General features: G+C 45.4%; 1 protein-coding gene across 1 annotated transcript in view; it reads right to left on the minus strand.

Moving 5' to 3' along the window:
- Positions 1-10,412, minus strand: part of LOC111949700 (cell surface glycoprotein MUC18) — a 56,423-nt gene that overhangs the window by 18,630 nt on the left and 27,381 nt on the right. The window contains 1 exon segment of the mRNA XM_070433982.1: positions 260-387. Coding sequence (XP_070290083.1) covers positions 260-387 — 128 coding nt within the window.

Below are 10,412 nucleotides of genomic sequence, written 5' to 3' on the forward strand. Positions count from 1 at the left end.
TTTACATCAATGTTAGCTGATGAATAAATGTACAGATGTAGGTTAGGAATCAGCCCAGAGAGCTAAGAGAGCATGTGTTCATTTGTGAAACATGGATCTGAGATGGAAGGGATATGTTAGCCTGGTTGTCAGATCTGTTGGTCCTTTAGCCAACTGCTAACAGAGTTAGCTAAAGCACTAACAGATTTTGCAACCARGCTAATGTGCGTGTGTGTGCGCGTGTGTCCATGTTCATGTGTTTGTGTGTGGGACTACTCACCATGTACCACTGGATAATGACGTTGTCGGGGCTGTCTGAGACCGTGAACATGCATGTGATCTGGGCCGTGTCCCCCAGAAACACCTCCACTCTGTCCTCCATGTTCACCTGCACCGTGGCCCAGGCTGCTGTAGAGACACAGAGAAACAAGCCACATGTTTGAGATCATTTACAGCAGGCTGTCACGCCCTGACCATAGAGAGCCTTTTTATTCTCTATTTTGGTTAGGTCGGGGTGTGACTAGGGTGGCTAATCTAAGTTGTTTTATGTCTATGTTGGCCTGGTATGGTTCCCAATCAGAGGCAGCTGTTTATCGTTGTCTCTGATTGGGGATCATATTTAAGCAGCCATTTCCCCACTGTGTTTTGTGGGATCTTGTTTTGAGTAAGTGCATGTAGCACCTCTGTAGTCACGGTTCATTGTTTCTTTATTTGTTTTGTTCAAAGTTTCACTTAATAAAATATGTGGAACTCAGAGCACGCTGCGCCTTGGTCCGTCTCTCCACACACAACCGTGACACAGGCAGAGTGTGCAGAATCAGTCACGTTTAAAGACCCTTTTCACGATGATGTGAAAGTTTGTAGTTTTGATCATACTTAGTAATAATTTCTGTACCAACATTAAAGATGGAATCCGCAGTAGGGGGAAACAGCACCGATGGCCGCCCCACCACCGTCTTCTATCAATTAAAAAAATGTTTTTGTTGTTTGCAGAAACTTCTTTGTCGTTGTAATATCACAAACGGACACTGCTGTTTCACCATTAACACACACACACGCACACACAGACACGCATTGCACAATCACACACACGCACACACACATCTGCCTGGCCTGATATGGTCGGAGCTGAAAAAAAGCAACAAAAAGCTCATAATGGTCAAAGAAAAAAGAAGCAATGACAGGAATTCTGGAAGCCCACCCATGTCCATATTAATGTTCTGCATTCCAGTGTGTCACCGTTTAGGAGGGAAGAAAGACTCAATTTACAGACAGCATAGTGAGCCAGTGTTCGGCTCTCTCACAGAGGAATGAGTGGTTTTTCCCTCCAAGCGTGTCTAGGACGACACACAGGCCAGAAGGGCCATTGTGCACTTTACACACAATATGAAAGCAGACTCCTTCCTATAGCCTCTAGGTTGGCAATGACCACTTGCTGTGCCTATAGACTTTTCTGGCCAGATCCAGCGTTAATTAGCCACTTTCAGTAGCATGCTGTGAGTTAAGAGTTAAGAAAGGTGGCAACTCAATCACGTGTGGTTTGTTGATGTGGACATCGTGTGTGTGTGTGTGGTCAAACGTCACTGAGCACGTTTGACCTCAACAACACAGTGACAGCCAGGTTATTATCTCTCCGCCCTGTCCTGCACCAGCAGTAAACCCACATCACACACACACCAGAGGCTAATGGAGGAAGAAGGATGTTGTCTTATTACAGTGATTCAATTAGGTATCCCCACAAAAACATTTCCTGTGCATTAGCAACGTAACAACAGGCCAATGCTGACTCACTCTGAACAGGCTTGTGTGTGTCCAGTGCTTGACTTGGACTGAAATAGGTGCTGGTACTCATGTGATTTAAGGCGCGGGGGGGGGGGGGGGGGGGGGGGGCTACACATTGGCCTCCGTATTTACAAGATCTACAGTACCATTCAAAAGTTTGGACGCTCCTACTCATTTCCAGGGTTTTCTTTATTTCTACATTTTCTACATTGTAGAATAATAGTGAAGACATCCAAAACTATGAAATAACACTATTGGAATCATGTAGTAACCTGAAAAACGTGTTAATCAAATCAAAATATAATTGATATTTGAGATTCTTCAAAGTAGCCACCCTTTGCCTTGAACAGCTTTGCACACTCTTGGAATTCTCTCAACCAGCTTCATGAGGTAGTCAGCTGGAATGCATTTCAATTAACAGCTGTGCCTGATAAAAGTTCATTTGTGGAATTTCTTTCCTTCTTAATGAGTTTGAGCCAATCAGTTGTGTGTGACAAGGTCGAGGTGGTATAACAGAATTTAGCCCTATTTGGTAAAGACCAAGTCCATATTATGTCAGAAACAGCTGAAAAAAAGCAAAGAGAAATGACAGTCCCTCCTTAACTTTAGACATGAAGGTCAGTCAATGCGGAAAATGTCAAGAACTTTGAAAGTTTCTTCAAGTGCAGTAGCAAAAACCACCAAGCACTATGATGAACTGGCTCTCATGAAGAACGCCACAGGAAAGGAGGACCCAGAGTTACCTCCGCTACAGGGGATAAGTTCCTTAGAGTTACAGCTCAGAAATTGCAGCCCAAATAAAATCTTCACAGAGTTTCAAGTAACAGACACATCTCAACATCAACTGTTCAGAGGAGACTGTGTGAATCAGGCCTTCATTTTATTTTTTTTTATTTTCACCTTTATTTAACCAGGTAGGCAAATTGAAACACGTTCTCATTTACAATTGCGACCTGGCCAGATAAAGCAAAGCAGTTCGACACATACAACAACACATAGTTACACATGGAGTAAAACAAACATACAGTCAATAATACAGTGAAAAATAAGTTCTATATACAATGTGAGCAAGTAGGTGAGATAAGGGAGGTGAAGGCAAACAAAAAATATTAAAATAAATAAAAATATAAAAAAGGCCATGGTGCGAAGTAAATTACAATATAGCAAGTAAAAAAACACTGGAAGGTTGTGGTTTGCAGTGGAAAAAAGTGCAAAGGTAGAGATAGAAAAATGGGTGCAAAGGAGCAAAAAATAAATAAATACAGTAGGTAAGAGGTAGTTGTTTGGGCTAAATTATAGATGGGCTATGTACAGGTGCAGTAATCTATGAGCTGCTCTGACAGCTAGTGCTTAAAGCTAGTGAGGGAGATAAGTGTTTCCAGTTTCAGAGTTTTTGTAGTTCGTTCCAGTCATTGGCAAGCTGAGAACTGGAAGGAGAGGCGGCCAAAGGAAGAATTGGTTTTGGGGTGACCAGAGAGATATACCTGCTGGAGCGCGTGCTACAGGTAGGTGCTGCTATGGTGACCAGCGAGCTGAAGTAAGGGGGACTTTACCTAGCAGGGTTTTGTAGATGACCTGGAGCCAGTGGGTTTGGTGACGAGTATGAAGCAGGGCCAGCCAACGAGAGTGAACAGGTCGCAGTGGTGGGTATATATGGGGCTTTGGTGACAAAAACGGATGGCACTGTGATTAGACTGCATCCAATTTATTGAGTAGGGTTTTGGAGGCTATTTTGTAAATGACATCACCGAAGTCGAGGATTGGTAGGATGGTCAGTTTTACAAGGGTATGTTTGGCACATGAGTGAAGGATGCTTTGTTGCGGAATAGGAAGCCAATTCTAGATTTAACTTTGGATTGGAGATGTTTGATGTGAGTCTGGAAGGAGAGTTTACAGTCTAACCAGACACCTAGGTATTTGTAGTTGTCCACATATTCTAATCAGAGCCGTCAGGATAGTGATGTTGGACAGGCGGGCAGGTGCAGGCAGCGAACGGTTGAAGAGCATGCATTTAGTTTTAACTTGTATTTAAGAGCAATTGGGAGGCCACGGAAGGGAGAGTTGTATGGCATTGAAGCTCGCCTGGGGGTTGTTAACACAGTGTCAAAAGAAGGGCCAGAAGTATACAGAATGGTGTCGTCTGCGTAGAGGTGGGATCAGAGACTCACCAGCAGCAAGAGCGACATCATTGATGTATACAGAGAAGAGAGTCGTCCAAGAATTGAACCCTTGGCACCCCCATAGAGACTGCCAGAGGTCCAGACAACAGACCCTCCGATTTGACACACTGAACTCGATCAGAGAAGTAGTTGGTGAACCAGCGAGGCAATCATTTAGAGAAACCAAGGCTGTCGAGTCTGCTGATGAGGATGTGGTGATTGACAGAGTCAAAAGCCTTGGCCAGGTCAATGAATACGGCTTGCCACAGTATTGTTTCTTATCGATGGCCGGTTAAGATATCGTTTATGACCTTGAGCGGGTGAGGTGCACCCATGACCAGCCTGAAACCATATTGCATAGCGGAGAAGGTATGGTGGGATTCGAAATGGTCGGTAAATCTGTTTGTTGACTTGGTTCGAGACCTTAGAAAGGCAGGTAGGATAGATATGGGCTGTAGCTGTTTGGGTCAAGAGTGTCCCCCCTTTGAAGAGGGGGATAACCACAGCTGCTTTCCAATCTTTGGGAATCTCAGACGACACGAAAGAGAGGTTGAAAAGGCTAGTAATAGGGGTGGCAACAATTTCAGCAGATAGTTTTAGAAAGAAAAGGTCCAGATTATCTAGCCCGGCTGATTTGTAAGGGTCCAGATTTTGCAGCTCTTCAGAACATCAGCTGACTGTATTTGGGAGAAAGAGAAATGAGGAAGGAGTGGGCGAGTAGCAGAGGGAGGCAGTGCTGGTGACCGGGTAGGGGTAGCCAGGTGGAAAGCATGGCCAGCCGCTAGAAAAAATGCTTATTGAAATTCTCAATTATAATGTGGTTTGTCGGTGGGACAGTGTTTCCTATCTTCAGTGCATTGGAAGCTGGAGGAGGTGTTCTTATTCCCATGACTTTTACAGTGTCCCAGAAACTTTTTGAGTTTGTGTGTGCAGAGCAAAATTTCTGCTTGAAAAAGCTAGCCTTGGCTTTTCTAACTGCCGTGTGTATATTGGTTTCTAGCTTCCCTGAAAAGTTGCATATCACGGGGGCTGTTCGATGCTAATGCAGAACGCCATAGATGTTTTTCTGTTGGTTAAGGGGCAGTCAGGTCAGGAGAGAACCAAGGGCTATATCTGTTCCTGGTTCTAAATTTCTTGAATGGGGCATGCTTATTCAATATGGTGAGGAAGGCATTCAAAAAAAATATCCAGGCATCCTCTACTGACGGGATGAGATCAATATCCTTCCAGGATACCTCGGCCAGGTCGATTAGAAAGGCCTGCTCGCTGAAGTGTTTCAGGGAGCGTTTTGACAGTGATGAGTGGGTCGTTTGACCGCTGACCCATTACGGATGCAGGCAATGAGGCAGTGAATCGCTGAGATCTTGGTTGAAAACAGCAGAGGTGTATTTTGGAGGGCAAGTTGGTTAGGATGATATCTATGAGGGTACCCGTGTTTACGGAATTGGGGTGGTACCTGGTAGGTTCATTGATAATTTGTGTGAGATTGAGGGCATCAAGCTTAATTGTAGGATGGCTGGGGTGTTAAGCATGTTCCAATTTTAAGGTCGCCTAGCAGCACGAGCTTCTGAAGATAGATGGGGGGCAATCAGTTTCACATATGGTGTCCAGAGCAACAGCTGGGGGCAGAGGGTGGTCTATAGCATGGCGGCAACGGTGAGAGACTTGTTTTTAGAGAGTGGATTTTTAAAAGATAGAGTTCAAATTGTTTGGGAAACAACCTGGATAGTAAAACAGAACTCTGGCAGGCAATCTTTGCAGTAGATTGCAACACCGCCCCTTGACCGTTCTATCTTGTCTGAAAATGTCACGCCGCCTGGCCTTAGTATTCTTTGTTTTCTTAAGTATTTTGGTTAGGCCAGGGGTGACATGGGAATGTATGTGGTTTTTGTTGTGTCTAGGTGGATGTAAGGTTTAGGGTTTATTAGAGTAGTTGGGTTTATGTTTAAGTATAGTTGTCTAGCTGTGTCTATGGTTGTGTGTATGTTTCTAGGTAGTCTATGGTTGAGTGTATGTTTCTAGGGTTGTCTATGGTTAGAGTGTATGTTTCTAGGGTTGCTATGGTTGCCTGAGTGGTTCTCAATCAGAGACAGATGTCGTTCATTTGTCTCGATTGGGAGCCATATTTAGGCAGCCATAGGCATCAGGTTTTTTGTTGGGTCCTTGTCTAGTTCTGTTCTATGTCTAGGTCTGTGTCAAGTTGCATGTTTGCCATTTTGGTCGGTTAGAGCTTCACGGTCATCTATTTGTTGTTTTTGCTTCGTTGGTTATCTTCTAAATAAAGAGAAGAGGTAATTTTTACACGCTGCGCCTTGGTTCCTCTCTCTCTCCCATGGACAATCGTGACAGGAATGACCCAACCAAGAAGGACCAAGCAGCGTGAAAGGAGGGAAACCAGAGGCAAGTGTGCTAATACTGGAGGTGAGCAATGGAAATAATACAGAGACTGTAAGGACTTATTGAGGAGTTTGGAGAGAGTGAAAGGAGGAAGCTGCTGTGTTGTGCGTGAGGCACGAACATCCACCCGACAGAGCGTGTGCGGGAGGTATGTTACCTGAGTCAGTTCTCCATGCTCGTCCTGAGTTGCGTGCTAACCGTCTGGGAATGACAGTCCCACGAACCAGGTCTCCTGTGTGCCTCCCTAGTCCTGCACCTCCTGTAGTACCTTTCCGCTCCAGCCCGGTACCACCAGTTCCAGCATCACGCACTAGGCCTAAGGTGCTTATCCAGGGTCCAGTATGCCCTGTTCCTTCTCCCGCACTAGCCTTGAAGATGCGTGTCTCCAGCCCAGCGGGTACCACCAGTGCCGGCACCACGCACTAGCTCTAATGTGCTAACAGTCCAGCTATGCCCCCGTTTTCATCTCCGCAACTAGCCCTTCAGTTGGCGTGGTCCAGCCTCTTATTTGTTTCTTAATCCAACCGGAGCCATTCCTCAGTCTGTAAAGTTATGAACGCAGGCGATATCAGAGGAAAGCGCATGACCAGGAAACGGGGCATTCTCCAGACCAATGGAGCTGAAACACCTCCATCCGGCCCCACATCACACTAGAGGCTTCTTTCCACGTTGTTTCTACAGACTGTTGACATCTATGGAAGCTAGGAAGTGCAACAGATCCATATCTTACAGGAAATGAATAGGCGATGGTAACATTGACCACCAGTCTCAGAATTCTACTTTCCTGTTGGATTCTTTCTCAGTTTTTGCCTGCCAATATGGACAAGTTCTGTTAATTACCTCACGGACATCATTCAAAACAGTTTTTAGGAAACTTCAGAAGTGTTTTTATCATTATTCCAATTGTAATAATAATATGTATATATTAGCATCTGGACAGAGTAGGAGGCCAGTTCACTATGGGCAACGCAATTCATCCAAAAGTGAAATTGCTGCCCCCTATACAAAGAAGTTTTTTTAAAGGTTTCTTACTCCACAGTCGCCTTGTGCCGAGAGCGTGATCACACAGTCGTCCGGAACAGCTGATTGATAACTCTCATGGCATGTTTTTTCAGTGTTATTCTGTCCTCGAAGCTGAGCCATAGAAGTAAATCTAGCTCGTCTGGTAGGCTGTCCTGTCTGATAGGAGCTCTGTTGTCATGGCCCTTTTCTATTGACATTATTGCATGGTTACCATCATATTGCATGTAACACCCTCACCTTATCCCTCACACACTTTAACACACCCTCACCTATTCCACACACATTTTAACACCCACCCCACCGGCTATTCACAACACTTTAACACACCCTCACTAATCCCTCACACACATCCCTTACCCCTATCCTCCCCTCACACACTAACACACTCCTCACCTATTCCACACACAACACACTGTTGACCCTAAACCCGTAGCGTGCGTGTTGTTAGAGAGGTGGTAAGATAAAGGTTTCTGTTGGTCACAGGCAGGTATTTACCACTGCCCGATGTGAATATGTAGCGAGAGAGAGAGAGTTACCCACTAAACCACACACACACACACAACATTCAGCCAGAAGAGACTGCCTAGTTAGCCTGTTTGCCCCAGACACACCCGATATATACACAAGTCCACAGCACAGGGTAACCAACCAAATTAAACCTCAATACAGTAATAATGATTAGAGTGACTCAGAGGTCTATCTACATTAGATGATTTTTTGCAATAATCTGCTATCATTCACGAGTTGAAAGAGGTGGGTTTCACCGTCGGGTACCAACGTGTCCGTTTCTTGTTTATGTTTGTCTCCAGTTCCCAAAACCAACGAAAAGCCTTTTTAATGTCCAGCCTCTCCTTAGGGCAATACAAACAATTATTCCAACACCCAATCAACCTGTCCTGTTGCCCCTCTCCGCTGCAGTTTTTGGGTGTTCTTAACGAACCCAGTTTAGCCCTCTTTTGTGCTCCTCCAGCATCCCTAAATAGGATTTTCCAATACCTGCACCGAGTCGGATCGGGCCAAGAGCCGCCCAACCTAGTACATGCAATGTGTTCATCTGCTAATTTGTTCATGTTATAAAGGAGTCAAATCGTTGCTCAAGCGATTGGCCGCTAATGAGGGCGCCTCATTTAAAGTTAAAGCGTTAAAAGAGAGGAACAAGCGGCAATTAAGCTGCCTTTCACCCTAACCTATTACATAACCTCTATAACACCTGCCTTCATGCTACCCCTCTCCTCCTTCTTCCTCATTTTGTCATTCCTTCTACACCCCTCCTCATTCTTCTTGCGTTCCTGCCTCCCTCTCTTCTCTTGTCATCCTCCCCCTACTCCTCGCTCTCTACTCCCCCTCTCTCTCTTCTTGAGGAGTTTTGAACAAGCAGCTCGTTAATGTAGGGCAGTATGCATCTCACACCCTGCTCCGACATAACACTGCTCTGCTGCCTGTTCCATCTTTCTTTCATTTCACTCTGGGTTCTGTGCTGTCAAACAGTCCTTTACTCCCCTCCCGTAATAATATATCCTGCGCTTGCACACCGTTTTATTCAGCCTCCCAACATTACACACTGGGCTTTTTGATCGCTAAAGCGTACAGGGAGAGAAAGGGGCAGGTTGCCCCTCTGTAACATGATCACATACTGGCTCACAACAGTTGTAACGCACGTGACGCAACATGCAAGGAAATGCCTAACACACACGTACACACTGTCTGTTTCATGCCCAACTCTGGTCTGCCACTGCTGACCCACGCAGAAGAACACAGCCGACTGTGTTGACAGCAGAAAGGTATGTCAGCGGAGGAAGATTTTTTTGTTTTTATGTGACAGTCCGAGAATGTGTGTGTCTCTCCCAACTGTGTGTGTGATGTGCTTGGAAGGGCCATTTATAGCTCTAGGTAGCGGAGCGGTCCTAGGGCTCTGGATTAAATCTACACCTTAAATCTTGATGTGTTTCCATACTTTCTAGACCTTAAACTGTGTTTGTCTATTCTCTAGGCCATATCCCTCAATCCTGGACTCCAGAAAAGACCCTCAGTCGTCTGGTTGGCCTGAGACGCAAGGTACACAATACATTAATCCTTACTTTATGGAGATACTTAAAAGAATTGAGCCCCACTGTCTGCTGAATTGGGACCGCCCAAACTGAACAATTCATCAGGTGTTTTTTCGGGCGTGTGAATGTGAGAGACCTGAGAAACAACCTATGTTGCTGTGGCATTGTGGTATGACTGGCATAATGAACATGCAGGCCTGTGTGTTAGGCTTGTAACAGTGTGTGTAACGTGTGTGTGTGTGTGTGTTTTCCAGACCAGCTGCGTTGCTATGTGAGGAGGTGTCGTCCATGAGGGCCAGAGAGAGAAAGCTGCGTCGGCAGGTCCAGCAGGACAGAAAACAGCTGAAAGACTGCAGACAGAGCAAGACTCTGAAAGGACAGGCCCTGCCTACAGAGACTGGACCAGCAGGAGAAACTACTGGCACTCCATCAGCACAAGAAGAAAGTAGGGGCCGGATCCGATTGATTGATTCATTCATTTGATTGAGGGCCAACTACTAAAAGCTCCCGGTCTTACATCAGTTTAAGAGCTGCAATATGGGCTCTATCGAGGCTTTTTTCTTTCCATCCTTAGCCCTCGACGCCGACTTAATAATTGTCCGACATGTAGCAAGCCTCATGTTCTATGGTTGGTTGTTTCCTATCTGCCCTCAGTGTCCTTGTTTTTGTCTGTAGTGTCTTAATTTGTGTTCATTTCTGCCAAATCCTTGGTTTGTATCTCTCTCATTTCTTCCTCCCACACAGGGAAGTCGATCTCTCCCAGTTTATAAACTAAACTCTTGATAAATGAGTAAGAAGGGGACCCAGACAGAGCGGTTTCATCACAACAGCAAACCAGGGGAACCTCCGTCTAATTCTGAGCTCTCTCCTCCCTCTGTTTTACACAGACTGGACCCGACATAGACAGAGAGACCTAATCAACCAGTCTTCTCTCATTCAGACGTGCTGTCCCGCTCGAGCTGGGATAACACGTCAGTGATGGGGGTGCCTACAGTTACAAATCCTATGTTATTTGGACAATATT

Source organism: Salvelinus sp. IW2-2015, linkage group LG22, assembly GCF_002910315.2.
Source record: "Salvelinus sp. IW2-2015 linkage group LG22, ASM291031v2, whole genome shotgun sequence".
Lineage (NCBI taxonomy): Eukaryota > Metazoa > Chordata > Actinopteri > Salmoniformes > Salmonidae > Salvelinus > Salvelinus sp. IW2-2015.